Source organism: Xiphias gladius, chromosome 24 (assembly GCF_016859285.1).
Source record: "Xiphias gladius isolate SHS-SW01 ecotype Sanya breed wild chromosome 24, ASM1685928v1, whole genome shotgun sequence".
In the NCBI taxonomy this organism is placed as follows: Eukaryota; Metazoa; Chordata; class Actinopteri; order Istiophoriformes; family Xiphiidae; genus Xiphias; species Xiphias gladius.
The window spans coordinates 9,729,081-9,745,921 of NC_053423.1; the positions used below are offsets into that span (position 1 = coordinate 9,729,081).

General features: G+C 41.7%; 1 protein-coding gene across 3 annotated transcripts; it reads left to right on the plus strand.

Annotated features, from left to right (window-relative positions):
* Positions 1-170: 170 nt before the first annotated feature.
* On the plus strand, positions 171-15,366 carry smap2 (small ArfGAP2). 3 transcript variants are annotated; one of them, XM_040122534.1, is made up of 9 exons: positions 171-591; positions 11,183-11,316; positions 11,867-12,031; positions 12,145-12,204; positions 12,565-12,622; positions 13,071-13,228; positions 13,421-13,601; positions 14,203-14,678; positions 14,771-15,366. In XM_040122534.1, the coding sequence occupies exons 1-9, from the start codon at positions 486-488 to the stop codon at positions 14,894-14,896; spliced, it is 1,464 nt and encodes a 487-aa protein (XP_039978468.1). In that variant the 5' UTR covers positions 171-485; the 3' UTR covers positions 14,897-15,366. The 3 variants fall into 3 exon arrangements, with proteins under 3 accessions (XP_039978468.1, XP_039978469.1, XP_039978470.1); XM_040122535.1 differs by having other exon boundaries at positions 14,206-14,678; XM_040122536.1 differs by lacking the exon at positions 12,145-12,204.
* Positions 15,367-16,841: the final 1,475 nt, after the last annotated feature.

Genomic DNA, 16,841 nt, shown 5'->3' on the forward strand with positions numbered 1-16,841 from the left:
AGCTGTTCGCATCCTTGTGTGTGTGCGTGTGTGTTTGTGTGTGTGTGCGTGTGTGTGTGCGCGTGTGTGTGTGTGTGTTTGCGCGCGTGCGTGCGTGTGTGTGAGGTAGAGAGAGAGAGGAAGAGGGGGAGAGAGGGAGAGAGAGGGATGACTATGAGAGAGCAGGAGGACTCAGTAGCACTGACAGGCTACAGATGCGCCCCAGAGTCAACATTACATTTTGCTTCTTATCAGACGCATGGTCTTTTCATCCACCCTACGTCTTGACCAGGGTACTTGCACCTCGAGTAACCCGCATGCTGGTTGGCTGAGAGGCAGTCATCCCATCGTGGTGTAACAAACTCGCTGTGCTCCACATCGAGGAGGAAGAGCATCGGAGCGCACCGCCTCTGCACACACTGCTCTCTCATTTTGTTGACATAAGAGGCTATTTAACACCAAGCCGGCGCGGACTGTAGGGGCCGTGGAGGAGGTGGACTCGTGCGATGATGACGGGCAAATCTGTGAAAGACGTTGACAGATACCAGGCTGTCCTCAACTCTTTACTTGCGCTGGAGGAGAATAAATTTTGCGCAGACTGCGAATCAAAAGGTAGGTGGTTTTCGACCTGTGTAAGTGTCTGTCCGCGGAGTAGCCCACACGCACCGCGGTCCCATCCACTACGCCGGAAGACTGCGGCGTTGCATTCATCATCTCGCGGCCAGTTATGTTGTACTATGGTGCAAGACACGGGGCCACATCCCCACAAGGCAGGAGGCATGGCATGCAGCCACACCATGCCATGCTCCAGCAAGTAATAGTTTTCATCTCTTATCGCCAGGAATCCCGGGTATGGTGGCAGTATTACCTCTCCTATGAGAAGGAATCTGTTAATAGTTAGAATCGGACAACCATATCACAGGATGAAATGAGTAAATCATCAGTGGTAATTACCCAAACTATTGGGACACCTGCAAGACCTGCCCTGTATCCCAGTTTGGAAACCACTGGAGCAGCGGACAGAGAGACAGACACAGAGACACCTGTGCTGACTTTGAGTCACCCTGAACAGACTGTTCCTGCAGTCTGAGTGCAGATTGGGACACAGAGAAGCCCCAATCTTGCCAAAAAAAAAGGCATTACTTTCCCCTCATAATGGCTATACATGGGGCTAATGTAAGGCTAACGGGGCTCAGTGATGGCTTTTTGTGTAATAGTATTTATAGTTAATTTGGGAGTTGGTTGTAATGATGTCATACTGTCCCTCAGGCTTTCTCATTTCTTTGGATGTTGGTTTATAGTATGCTTCGGCAATTGGTCTAAAATGTGTTGTTGGATTATTTTACACACAATCCCATAAGAATCACAAAAACCAGACTCTACATTTTACGTGTTTTTGCGTCTGTTTGTAGCCGCAAGCCGGCCTTGGACTATGTCATCAGCTATTTGCTGAACCTCTTTTTATGTACTGGTGTGTAAACATTTCTATTTAGCTCACACATACACTGAGCTGGAGACTGAATCAACAAACTGATTCTCAAACATTTTGTTTTCATTTTTTTTTTTTGTCAGGATCAACAGTGTAGAAGTTGAAAATATCTTATTATTTCTAAATTCCTCAAAACACACATGCGCTACCATATAGCAGGTCCACGCTTTGTAAAATGTAAATTGTCACGCAGGAAAAAACCACTTCACACCCCGTGTTGGTCCCCAGACAAAAACCTTGCGTGTCAGTAAATAACCCTCCTGTGTCAACTGACAGTAATTATCTTTATTTTTGAGATGTAAGTCTTTTTTAAATGCATAAATGATTCGAAACTTGTGTAATTTCCACATCTTTTGGTCCATCTATAGTCAATATGACACCGGTATGTGTAGCGGTCCAGCTTTCAAGGGTATGCTGGATTCTAAGCTTGCTCTATCTTAACTTGGTGTTGAGACTGATGAGATTGGCCTTGTGACGCCATACCTGGTCCGAGAAATGACTCAACAGCTGCATGTCACTCGGTGCATACTCCCACATCACTGGCACTGTTCCCACCTCAGTCGTAAATTCTCAAGTGAAGGCCCTGAACGTCTGTACATCACTGCACGCTGTCATGCAGGGGACACGCTTGGGATTCTTTATGAAAACCTTATGAATCATAGGAGAAATCAACTTCCCATATTTAGCAGGGAGTAAGATGTGTTCTGTGGTGGACACTGCAAAAAGGGTCAGAGCCACGTTTGTTTCTTTGACTGACCCGGAGGTAGACAAGCAGTCAAACTGTCAGGCAAACAGCATCAGGGAAATACTAAGTGTGCAAAGCACACTCATGTCTCAGTTGTGTCATGGCTTAAAGTCTCCCTTTAATCTGTATGTCTGCCTTCTGATTCGTGACTGAAGCGGATGAAAGATCTGAAATCGATAAGTTATGGTAGCTCTTTTCTGGATTTATGCACCAGGCTGTCATGGCAGGGGAAAACACTTCTAATGTCTGGTGCAAACGCGTGTAGGCAGGAATTCATACAAAGTAGGTGGCGCAGACAGAAAGACAGACAGTTTTTTGACCTCAGGTTAGTGAGTTAACCTTTGTCTCAGTGAGCCCACCCAGTGTTGTTCATTTGGATGAATGTCACTATCCGGGTGTTCTTTCTGTGTCTCTCCTTTTACTTCTCGCTCCAGGTCTGCCGTCGTGTCTCTATTGTATTACTGTACATTTCTGTGTCTCTTTCAGATTCTTTAGCTGCCAAATGCAGGTAGAAATGATTTGTGGTGCTGATGCAGCATCACAGATATTTCGTGAGAAACAGTGAGCAGGTCAAGTCGCTGTTAAAAAAAGGAAACGTGGATGCAATACTTTTTCCTCAGACATGCAACCTTACAAATCAGAAACTTACACTGACACAAATTTAAACGATTCTTGTAGTAAGCCAGAAAGTTTATTTCAAGAACTGTTGGTAATGTTTAAGAAAGCAGTCTAGACTTTTGGGGACAGTTAAATCCACCATACCATGTCTGCCCAGTTGTTAGTATTTTTGTACCTTGTTGTATCATAGATTCTTCATTTTCTCTTTAGACATTTGTTCTGTTTTCTTGCTTAATTTTCCTGTTAAAACACAAAAATTCAACGTCTCCAACAGAAGAAACAAAGTTTCATCAGATCTTCTCTTAAACACACACAGTACATGCACAGTTCATAGACAATGGCACGGCTTGTCCATTACTTTGTTGAGGTGACATGTGATGTCAAGGTCTTAGTTGGATTTAAACCGGAGACGTCATCAGGATACTGTGAACGCTTAGTTCTACAATACAAGGTTCCAGTGTTCCAGTGCATGTGTCCTTTGGATGGTCTTTTAATGAGATATAAATAGCAATGCAGAAGACAGTTTTAAAAAGCAGTGTGATCAGGCTCTTGCAGTTTATGTAAAGACGGAAAAGCACAGAAAATAAATAGAAAGGCATCGTTTATGTGATGCAGTTGACCTTTCTGATCAAAGACGGGTACACGTGGAGAGGGAAAGGACATTTAAATCATTTACATTAGTGTGATGGCTGTTTAGAATGAACGCTTTCTAATTTGATACCTGTCACATCTCGCTTCTTACTTGTCCTTTTTCCTTATACTCACAGACTTAAAACACATGCAATCATCAAGCATGCCAGCGCATTGCTTTTGTGTTGGGCGTGACTTCACTGTGCAACAGACTGGTCGAATTAGACTGCAGATAAGATTAGGGGTTAGGGTGAGAAAAATAGCACACCAAGATGCTACAGCTTAGGCTTTAGACTTTATAAAAAGTGACTATTACTGGTCTATTACTACAACCCAAAGGTTTTGTCTGTAACACAACTGTAACCACAAGGCAAGGACTCAAATGTGGAACTGGGAGACAAAAAGGGTTCCAAAAAATTCTAGGTCTTTACTTAGAAGACTGGTTCAGTATACAGGTAGACAGTCAGGAACAGGCAGACAAATCCACAGGGCTACGCTAAAGCAAGATCAGGAAACTAGGAAAAGGCTGGAATGCTTGTCAGAGAAAATGGAGACGAACTGGCACAGAGGGGAAGCGAGCACAGGGACTAAATACACTAGGAGAGGGGAGACAATGAGACACAGGTGCAGCAAATCAGGGGCAGGGCGGACAATGACACTAGCGGGAAACACATGCGGGCAGGAAGTGGGGATCCAGGAAGCAGAGCTGGACTTGACGCTCAGTTCTGCATTTATTATTTAACTATGAAATAATATATGGCTCCATACTGGTTGGAAGGCCACACGTCTCTTTCATTTCTCATCTTTTCTCATGGAATTGTGCCAATGAATAGGCTGACACTTTGTGTGTTGATGCATGAAGAGAGATATTTTACCTCTTCACTGATTAGCACATTTTCTCAAGTGTGTAAGTGTTACTCTTCTGTGCTTTTGACCGCAAGCACACACTCCTACAAAACCGCACAGGTGCACACCTTAAACGCATTTGTCCCCTCTCCTTCCTTCTCTCAAGTCAGGCTTTTGGCCATATGGCTTGTGATGAGGTTTGGTCTAATCTTGTTTGCTCTGACACACATCACTGTGCGTTTATCACCTCCCTCCCTCTGGGTGATTGAAGAGGAAGTGGCAAGATGTATGGAAAAAGAGTACAGTTACACCGGCCCATGAAAAAACACGCGTTGCTACCAGGCAATCCCTATCTATGCCTACGGTACCGATACAGCAGCAATGAAACTATATCTCTGCTTTTTGACTGCAGTTTACTGCCTGTGCTGCTGAACTTCCTGTCTTTCTCTTTTTCTTCTGTACCACATGGCGTGCTGTGTTTTTTTTTTTTATCACTTCCTCCATATGACACTTCTACTGTACATCCTCAATGCTACCAGTAAATAATGACGAGATGGGGGAGAGAGGGTGAGGCAGGTGCATAATGCAGTCAACACTTCCACCTCTGACTTCTGTCTGAAGGAGCTGTGTTTGTGCGCGTGTGTGTACGTGTGTGTGTGTGTGTGTGTGTGTGTGTGTTCGTGCACTTGCATAGAAGCCTGCCTCCTTTATTGTCTCGATTGTACTTGTGTTTATGTACATACCGGGCCCCAGTTGCCGTGGAGATATCACCTGGCGATGTCATGCCTAATCCCTCCACCACCACCCAGCCCCATTGCCCTCCCACCCCTTAATCTCATCCAATCAGAAGCCAGTAGGGATTTCCTTTGAAACAATGAGGTGATTGGTTGTTTGTGTCCCCAGGCTGGCATAGAGTTCAGATTCGCACAGTACCAAGGATTGGGTGGCACAGCGGTAGAGTACACAGTATACTACTATGTGTACACACTTCCCTAATTCAGTGGTATGGCTGGATTAACCTGCTAGGGGCCTCTGGGCAAAATAAGAGTATGGGTCCCCTTTCAACAACCCTGATCCTCCCTCTGTGAGTGCAGTTTGTACATTACATCAATATTACATCGTCCCAATTTTGCTGTGTGTTATTTTGATTAAACATTAAACATACTCAACATGTAAGCACAGAACCATCTGAAATACTGAAGGTTTTAAAATAGATTTTGACAGAGCCCCTCTGTAAGGCAAGGTCTGAAGATGAGGTAATAAAGCAGGACCCTCCTAAGGTCCTCATCATGTCATCTGATGTCGTTCTTTAGTTGTGTATCCCCGTATTCCCAAGCAGAGTTACACATTAATCAACTTACCACACACCAGTTGAGAAACAGTGAACCTTGGGATTTGTTGGGGGGTTGGGGGTGTTGCCTTCAGGGCTTGGCTGGTAATCAAGCCTTGTACAAGTGCCTGTAATAGAAGAACACACAAAAAGTGAGATATGATCAGACATCAATCTGCTATGACCAGTTTACCTGGAAATTGCCTCACCACTGCACAGGAGGGAGACAAAATACCAGGGAGACCTCACAATAGAAGGCGACAGCACTTCCTACAGCCTCCCTAAAAAATGACCATACACAACATATTCACAAAGGTAGCAGTTATTTCAGAGGATGGCATAGCTTTATTGCTCATGTTTATGGATTACAATGAATGAGAGCTGTAATAAAACATCTGTATTTTACTCTACTGATTGCAAAATACTCCAAGCGCTATGCGAATGCTCAATTAATACTCAATACAAGAACACTCTAACACTATAGAAGTAGTAATTATATTAACTACAGAGAGTGCTAATAATAATATCAGTTACAGGATAAAATGAAGCATAAGAGCAAGTCTAAAAATGTGATGGAGTGTCTTACTCATCGTTTGATGTATAATCCATTCAACCTCCATGATTCACCTGCACAATCATATTTGTGACACTCACACAGTAACACAGATGGTGGGTGTGTATTAGTAAATTATCAATAGGGGTCCATCTGTTTAGCTCAGACTGGGACTAGGTCACTGGGTAGCCTCAGGGTTCCTGGATTGGTTTAGATGCTGAGGGGCTCGAGGCTGGGACAACTCTGTTTACATGAGTGTGTGTGTTTGTGTGGTGAGTTAGAGGGCATAGAATCCACTGATGACTGAGGCTCTGTGGGATTAACTGGGTGCATGCAGAGAGCACCATTTATCCTTGTGGGATATAGGCTAATGAGCCATATGCACCTTCTGGTGCACGTGTGTGTGCAAGTCAGTGTACGGCATCGTGCACTTATGTGTGTCACCATAGGCGTGTATCGGAAAGGCGCCTTTGAGAAGGGAGGTATTGAAAATGAGGTGCATGTTAATGTATGAAAATATCTCATCAGACCACATCATACTATCAAACAAACCAACACAATGACCTGTATCTTCATCACTAAAATCACTCCAAGTCAAACATCCAAAATAATACAAAAAAAAAGGTTAGGAGTAAATTAACAATACCAAGTTTCCCATAAGCCATAATGTGACCTTCTTTCTAAAATGGTGACAGCTATTTATTATTTTGATATGCAAAAGCAACTAATTCTAATTGCTGGCACCACAGGACCAAACAGGTACCCATGTCGGTGTTGAACCCAGGCAAGCACAAGTGTGCAACACTTTTGGAATTGCTTTTGTCACAGACCTTCAAGCCATGAACAGAGCATGAACAGTCCAAGCAACTCAAAGCAGAAGGATTGGCTAACAGTCTCAGACTCCTTTATCAACTGAATTAGCTTTTCTTGCCAAAAACCTAGGTCTGTTGTTCACTTTCCCCGGGGATTTTAATGCTATGCTCTCGCCAGCCAGATTATTGTCTAACAAGCGTCCTAAATAACTAACAAAGGGTTTGGCAAAAGAAATCTGACCATCTAGGATAATACTGCTGTGTGTTTGTTAATGCATCGCACTGGTGTGTGTTGTTCTATTTCCATATTTAAGATGTGTAAATATCTTTAAAAGTTTGATAGAAAACCTCCGAAGGATTAGGGTTATACATTCCAGGCTTTCTTTTTATTTCTGTATGAAAAATTGATTAGCTCTTGTTTAAGTCATGTAATTCACCATGATGAAAATCAAGTAAATTTTACATTGTCATTATGAAGTATTGCAGTTTAAAAAAAAAAAAAATCTGCACATAAATTCCATTAAGAGTTTTACTACAAAACAATAGGATAATGTTGATTACAGTTTATGCGGACTTAATATCCATAGTCAAGTCAGTTGATATAGCAGTAATTCATATAGCCAGAGGTCTTAAGCTCAACAGCTCCAGTTCCAAAAGTCTGCTAATAGATTATAATACCATATATAAATTAATGGACACCAATGACTACCATGACAGTAGGTAAACTACATTTCAAAATCAAAAACAGCATGTGTTGGGAAATGGTCAGCAAAAATATACAGTGTTCATATATATATATATAAAATAAAGAATTAAAATTATAAGTGTACTAGACAGAGATGTGCGTGTTTGGGGTAAGGGATAAAGAATACATGTAATAGGCAAAGGTTTCTCACAGGTGTTGTAATACAAATAAATGTGTGTGTGGGTGAGTGACATATAGGGCTATGTTTGCACTTCTTGCTCGTCATACCCCCTGTACATCCCAGCAGGTCATCAGACAGCTGAAGTCCACCATTTGATGACTCTAAAAATCCGCTCTTGTTTGTCTCTCTTATGGCTCTCGTCCTGTCTCTGCCTTCTCCTCCCCTGATGTGCCTCAAGCTGCATGTTTGACAGCCACAACTAGACTTTTTTTTGCCAGGGTGATTCATCAATCGCCTACGCAAACCCTTTACTTTTGGGTAGTTTTCCCTAAAAAAATAAGACTTATGTATCAGTCAAACCAGGAGTATTTAATTATACCTCAAAGAAGATGTTGCAAGTGGTCACAAAAAGAAAAAGGGGAACTCAGCAGTGGAGAAATCTGCAATGCAATGCAAACCCCGTAACATGGAGGATCTAATTTGTTTGTTCAATCTTTTCTTCCTCTTTTTAGATGTCTGTTCCTACTAAATCTGTTCAATGTACCTGGAGGTGTGCACTGTTGCTGGACAGACATACTGTATATGGGTTCTTACTCAAGCACTGAATTGATTGGAACCAAAGAGGCTACTGTGGTGCAGTGCGCAGGTGTGATTCCCTTTAAATGTTTAACCCTTAAGTCTGTCCTCCTTCCTGGAATCTGAGTAATGAAAGTGAGTTGCTCTAAATCTTGGAATATTTAAATGATATATGTGTCTGATATTATAAGTGTGAATTATTGAATTTGACTGAAAAAAATCTATTATATGAGTGAAATAATGAAAAAGGGTGATATACACATTTGTAGATAAAAAATACTAAAAGTAAACACAGAGAAATCTTGCTGGTGAGAATTGAGAGATAGGATTAGTTCCAATGAAAAGACAAAAATTCGATTTACACTAACTTATTTTTAGCATTAAATGTCACAGTTTCATTTATTAAAATTTAAATAAAGTTTGTTCAAGTTAAACCAATTAGAATTTTTATTTAATTCAGAATTTGCCTCAGAAATAAGTGTTGAAAAATGTTTATGTGATGGAAAAAAACAAGTATCATCCGCAAAAAGTAACTGGAACATAGATGAAGATGCAGTGATCAAAGCATTCATGTATAATAGCAACAAAAGGGGTCCAAGAATGGACCCTCGTGGGACACCACAAGTAATTTTCCAGACAAAAAGTATGGCTGAGGCTGATGAAAAGGCCATTAATCTGCAGGTAATGGGCATATTAAATTTTGATTTTAAAAAAGATTGAATGGATCACTTAATTTATTACAGTTCATCCTTAGAGGTACATGAATGTCTGTACCAAATTTCATGGCAATCCATCCAGTGGACGTTGAGACGTTTCAGTCAAAATTACAAATTTGAACCTCATGGGGGCACTAGATAAAAAACAAAGGGATCTCTGTATTCAACAGAATTCATCCTCTGGGAACCGTGAACATCTGTACAAAATTTCATGGCAATTCCTCTGATACATGTTGGAATATTTCACTAGATTAGGGAAATATAATTCTACACCAAAGTGATCAACCGACAAGCCAATGGACCAACAAACCAAAATTGCCATCTCTGGAACCACAACGCTGGCATGGCTAAAAAGAGATATAAAGTTGGTACAATTTGCAGAAAATTGTCCAGCAATTGTCAAAACCCCAGAAAGTAAGGGTGGAGAATGCAACAGAAATGATGACTGTGAGAGAGAGATACGGACAGACTGGGGGGAAGAGGAGAGCGACAGCAGTGGTGAGTTTGAGAGATAAGAAATGGCGGCCAGGACACAGGGGGATCATTAGAATAAAGATGAGGAGGACAAACTAATTCCAGCGTTCAGGGAGTTCAACGCAATTGACAATCTCTTGCTTTCTCTGTGTCAGTGCCAATGTTTACAGCAGTTAAGCAGGCTTTGCAGGAGTAATTCTACTATTATTAGCTGGCATGACAGCTAATGCTGCAGCCAGACGGTCAGGATGATGGACATACTCTGTCTGTCCAGTGACCCGCTGTTTATGTTTACTGGTTTGCTTCCTTTTGTGTCTGTCCCTTTTTCATTTTCCTGAATTTCATTTCCTATTAATAATGCAAATAGAATAAGGGTTTCTTTTAGCATGCATAGTTCCGGATGCAACCAAGTCAAGGGGCTATTATTTGACTCTGCACCCAGGCACGGTGTTTCCGCGGTTGGCGCAAAAAGGAAGGTTTTGCATGTTTTCTTCTCTGAAACTCAGCTTCCTCTTTGATTTGCATAGAATGGCCTTTCTTAAACACTGCACAATGACTTCAGCTGCAAGAGAAAAATCCAAATTAAAAGCTGCTCTTCCACCTAGTGGTGTAAAGGCCACAGCACATCAACTCGTAGCAAGGTTGCAAACAAGGACTTGTAATGGAGATGAGTGGAGAGATTGAGTCAGAGGCAGAGAGTGGCTCAGCCAACTACAGTGAGGGAAGGAGGGGGAGCCGGAAGAGATGGAGGAAAAAGAGGAGGAGGAGGGGTGAGAAGAGAGAGGGATGTAAGGAGAGATGGGGAGAAAGGCACCAGTATTCTCTTTGAAGCTGAGTGTGCTCTCTAAAGAGGACGGTTGCATAATTTGAGCAGAAAAAATAGCCTGACTGTTATATTTATTTTCCCCCCTCTCAGAGTTGTGTGTTCAGGCAAGGACCCTGACAGCTCTACAGACAGAAGGAAGATACACAGAGGCAAACACAACACTACACCGATCAGCCGCAACATTAAAGCCAGTTGACACACAACACTCAAATGCATCCATTAAGATACATATGGCAGTAAGATGGACAAAACAGCCCACTCAGATATCATTGCACCCACACACACAGGCTCATGACCAAATGAGTAATCATCCCTGCGGGTATCCATGCTGTGTGGATGTGTGCGTGTTTGTATGAATTTTCTGCTCCTCCTCTCTCTTCCAAATCTCAGTTATGTAGGCTAACTCTCCTACTATTGGATCCCATTATGTGTCAGCACACGGAATGACTTACATGGGATTAGATGTGTTCCCGGCTGAATTGAAACTTATAATTGAGGTTTCAGGCTTGTCTCTCTATAATTGGACTAAAATTAATCAGAGTTTTGCTATTCATTCTTCCGTCTCTTCACTCCATCCTCTCTTCCACTTACTCTAACTCTCCATTACACCTTTGGATTCACTTTTCTTCTTTTTTCATTGCCCAATTATTTTATTGGCGCCCTCTAAACACCCTCCACTCTAAATGTTAACTCACCTTCATCTGGCTCTTATCATTTACCAGGTCCGAGATGGGCATCCTGGAACTTGGGGATTTTTATCTGTATCCGCTGTGCTGGTATCCATCGAAACCTGGGGGTTCACATCTCCAAAGTCAAGTCTGTCAATCTAGACCAGTGGACACAGGAGCAGGTCCAGGTCAGTAGTCACACTAAAGATACAGATATCAAGATGGGAACATTTACTACATGTTAATGTGTGACATACGGAATGATTTTCCACAAAACAGATGTTAAAGGGATATATGATGATTGGGTTCACATATAATAGATCTGGACTGTCAAACTATATAACAACCAACCTGATCCCTACCCCTGATCCCGTGTCTTTCAAGGACTGGACATGATTGAACAGGAAAGGAGGAAGAGGATCTAATTTTAATACTTATATGTTCACATACAGTAGAGGAAGTAGACACTTTCTCGTCAGTATGCTGCTCATCTTGTCTGGGTCTGATAGGCAAGAAAGTCCGCATTGTGCTTCCCTGTGTGATAATATCCCACAGTCAGCATCTTTCTTTTTCTCTTTTCTCTACATACACAAAAAGATTTCAAATTGTTTTATTAGAAGGAGTCAACTTCTTTTGAATATCACTGAAATCACAATAGGAATAGTGCCTTGATTGTATGTTTCCCTTATTAGACTGATTAACAGTATGATTTGGTTTGTTGTGTGTCGGTGTCCCCAGTGTGTTCAGGAGATGGGAAATGCCAAGGCCAAACGTCTCTATGAGGCTTTCTTACCTGAGTGCTTCCAGCGCCCTGAGACAGACCAGTCTGCAGAGATCTTCATCAGGGACAAGTATGATAAGAAGAAGTACATGGATAAGGTCATTGACATCCAGATGCTCAGAGTGAGTCTGCACACACACAGACAAAAGGCTTTTACTTGCGTCTCAATCCATGCAATAGGCAGTAAAAAAAAACGCTGTGAGAGAGTCAATAGCCATTGGTTTTCTCTGTGCAGAAAGAAAAGAGTTGCGACAATATACCCAAGGAACCGGTTGTGTTTGAGAAGATGAAATTGGTGAGTGCATCCTTGTATGTTCCTACTGCCTTTATCACAGCTTTAAGGGAGTAGAACTGACCTCATCCTGTCCTTAGATTGTTAGAATCACTAACATTTAAGTTAATACAGCATTAGACTGAGCTGGGAAAGAGGAGGAGAGAGGGGTATCAGTCAGTGAGGTGAAGCTGACATGCGATACTTCTTTAAGTGAAGAGTTTTCAGCCAGCAGAGGAAAATTGGGAGAAACTTTGCTGTTCATACCAGAGTGGGAAGGTAATTTCCCAACTGGGGAGCCTGGAGAAAAAGGGTTCGGATTCAGGCTCGTTCTTCAGTGTCGATGTGTTTCATAAATGGTATCCATTTTTTCTGTCGTGACAGAAAAAAGACATCAGCCCGAAGACAGATTCCCAGTCTGTTACAGACCTGCTTGGACTAGGTATTCTACCTCACGCACATGCACACACACACACACACACACACACACACACACACACACACACTAATACTCATTTACAGTATAATGCTAAGAGCTGTGCGATGAATCATTACTAGTACATTCAGTAGCCTGGTGATTAGCATAGCAACAGAATATAAAAAAGTTTTATATTACATTATATAGTGAGAAATGCCTCATGAATGCCCTTTCCAAATATCAGTGCAGCCAGACAGCAAAACATTTCCACTTAGAACCCCTTATTACCATCAGTTTTTCTCAATTCTAGCCAAATTCCAGGTTGTCTGCGTCATAAAAGGCAAGCAAACACAACAGATATCTAGTTTAAGTTGAAGAATTTGAGGTTAGATTAGATATTTGATGTGAAAATGGTTGAGTTATGTTTCAAAACAATTATTATCATAACCATGCTTCCATCTACCTTTATTAGATGCCCCTGCTTCAGGTCCTGCAGTGTCTAAAGGTGGAGGATGTGTTCCAGACAGTAATGAGAGCCCAGCAGTGCCTAATCCACCTCTGGGACACTCTGCCCTGGATCTCTTCAGCTCTCTGCCAACACCCTCCGCTGCTTCCTCCACTAAAACTACGGTTGGACATAAAACAATGCACATACTGTGCACTGTATGCTCTCCACAGAACCCCTATGGTTTTGTAAAATCTACCGCTATACCTGTGTTTTCATTTGCCTCATTTGTCACCTTTGCTTCATCCTGCCACTGTTGATTACCTTTTCTCTCTGTCTTGCGTCTTTCTGTCCATGTCCACTGCCAATACCCCCAGCCTCTTTCCAGCTCTATGCCTCAGAGCAGAGTGACTGCCTCCGTGCCTGAAAACCTCAGTCTGTTCCTGGATCCGGCACCCAAAGCAGAGGAGGGGACTGTCAAGAAACTTTCCAAGGACTCTATTCTCTCCCTGTATGCTTCCACCCCCTCAGTGCATGCTAACAGTATGGCTACACACGGTGAGAACTATATTAATTTCTGTCAGATGTTCTTTTCACCATGTTTCCTTAAACCTGCATAATAAATATTTTTTGCTTTAATAATGGATCAAATAACTATGTGTAAATTGAGAGGGTTTGCTTGCAATGACAATTACAATTAGAGAATTAACACCAAGCCCTGCAGTTCCACTTAACTCCATGAAGCCTTTTCCCCCTTTTAGCTAATTGTTTTTGGTTTTACGGAGTGCAAATTTACTGTTTGTTTTAGCCAGTTTTGAAAAAGCTACCTGCCCAGCACCAACAACAGCAGTCAGATGAAGTTAGCAACTAACTAGTGGACATAGTCAAGCATCTAGCAACTACTATAAAGCCAGATGATTCCCTTTGGAGTTGGTGGAGACTGCAACAGGGCTACAAGAAGAGTGAATATAAGACTTACAGATACACAACTGCAACTGAACGCTAGTATTGGTCCTGGATCTATAAATAGGCAAACGCTTTCTAAGACATTTTACAACTTTATGAGGTGTCAGACACTGCTCCCCGTTTTAGGCTTGTCTCATCAAAGAGTATGCATCATATGCTATAATGGCCACTTTCTCTCTCTGATTTTTTTCAGCAGGCTTGTACATGAACCAAATGGGATTCCCAACACACCCATATGGTTCGTACCATTCCTTAGCCCAGGCAGGTGGAATGGGAGGCGCCAGGATGACGTCACAGATGGCCATGATGGGACAGCAACAGAGCGGCATGATGGCGGTTCAACAAAACAGCATGATTGGAGTTCAACAGAACAGCATGATGGGACAGCAGAATGGCATAATGGGTGTCCAGGGTGTCATGGCTCAGCCTAGCGGCGTGGTGGCATCCCCGTACATGACGGGGATGACCCAAGGTATGATGGGACAGCAGCAAAGTGGAATGATGGTACAGCAGCAGAATGGCATTATGGGACAGCAGCAGAACGGGATGATGGTACAGCAGCAGAGTGGCATGATGGGACAGCAGCAGGTTGGAAGTTTGACAACATTACCCCATCAGCAGGCTTATGGAGTGCAGCAAGCCCAGCAGCTACAGTGGAACATTGCCCAGGTGCATTACTATAAATTTTTTTGAAAATGTACGTTTTTTAAGTTGTAAAACTGCTGTAAGTAACAGATTAATGTATTTTTTGTGGCTTTCAGATGACTCCGCACATGACTGGCATGAATCTCTACAACACCAACGGCATGATGGGATACAGCAGTCAACACATGGGAGGTTCAACAACTCAGAGTTCAACGCACATGACAGCACACATCTGGAAATGAGCTCATCTATCCAAGAAGTGATGTAACAAAAAAAGAGAGGGGAAACTGAGTTGTAGGAATGTGTGGATTAGACTCTCCATAAGACATTTTCTAATGCAAGGGAAGAGGAGGAGGAGACAGGTGTGAAGAAGGATGGTTTGGGAAACCACAACTACCTCTCTTTCTCTCTCCTCTCTGCCCACGCTTCCTCTTCTTGTTTAATCCATTGCCATGTTTCGCAGATTTCCATGCTTGCCTTCCGAACATTTTGGTATGATGACCAAGACAACAGGGTTCAGAGGCCACTCGTAAGGACTACACATCTTCCTTTGTACCTAGCTTGTATGTGAGAGTGTGCGGGTGCATGCACATTTGCTACATATGGGTGTCAACTAACTGCTTGACTAAAACAAATAGTTGGGTTTTTGGAGAATTTTACCGTTTTTGTACTTGATCAGAGTCAAAAAAAAGGAATAAACGCATTTTCTGTCTCTTTGTGTAGTTTGAAGGTATGCTGAACAATGATGTTAGCCTAGCTTAGCTTCACTGGTTGATGTGCTTGAATACTGATGTTTATTGGAACTAGTAGTATTTCCTCTCATAGGAGGGGAATATTTCTTTTTGTAAGGCCAAGGGTTTTAATGTTTTCTAATGTGCTAATCCAGCATTAAAAAGGTTTTTATTTTCACTACAGAATCCCCAAAAAGTCCTCATACGTTGTCAGGCACTCCTAAAATTGTAAGTGTAAGGAAAAATGTAAGATCATACTGTTCATTTTAACATAACCCTGTTTACTTGATTAGCTTACATACAGCACTTTGACACACAAGATAGAGGTTAATCTATGCTTTACTATTCATATTTTTCAAACAGTATGATTTTTAACATTGCTAGAGAAAAGGTTTTAAGGATGAAGACTAAGCAATGTGTTATGCAAAGTGACGCTAGCTAAAATAATGCATTTGACTGGAGTTGCTGAAGTGAAAACTTAAGGCTTAGCGAACAGTCATTAGCTAGATTACATATTTTCAAAGGAGACTTCAGAATTTTTTTATATTCAGCTCTCAAACATACAGGGGTTAACCAAAAAAGAGTTTGGGTGGAGTATCATTTTGTGATCATCAGTGGAGCTTCTGATATTTAGTTTAATACAAAAATTCAGGAATCAAGCTAGGCTAGGCTAATTACCCCAGTCACTGCACCTTCAAGCTGCGCAATGAAGAGAAAAGGGAGTTTATGAATTTGTCTGGTTCTGTGCAAGTGGAATAATTAGTAAAATCCCAGTAAAAACAATGTGTCCCTTTCTCAGTTTTCCTTCTAATTTAAGTTATCCTACTCGTCCAACAATATTAATATATTGATAACTTGCTAGATACTCACTGTCTCAGCTGCAGAAACCTACCTAAACAGCCCTTAATTATGATGTCTTCTACTCAGTTAACAGAGAGCTTCTTTTAAAATCAATATCTAATCTCGACTTTAAAGTGTCAGAAGTCCTAAACTGGATTTTGGGAGACCAAAGATCAACACTAGTCTTATTAGGGTTGTACAGTTTCCGATATGCATTACTGTATAGCCACTTAACTAGTGATTAATAGAAAAATCAATTCAGTAGTCCTTTGGTCATACCTTCTCCCACAATTCACTGTGCTATTGCCTCAGCCACGATGGAACACTTAAAAAAGTCACTTGCATGCAATGTTATCATGTAATATTAAGGTAGATTTTTAATGTGAAGTTAAGAATCTACCTTGTACAATAGAGGCCTCAAATAATGTTGAATGTCTGTAAATAAGAGAGAAATAAAGAGAGAGGTGGGGACAGAGACAAGAAAAACTTTAAGGGTACAGATCAGTCGTTTTTCAGATGCTTCCACTGAATTGCATGAGGAGAATGTTTATTTTGCTCTGATTGTATTTACTGTATGTTTATTTAGATAACCAAATGTGTCTCTGGAACGTGTATC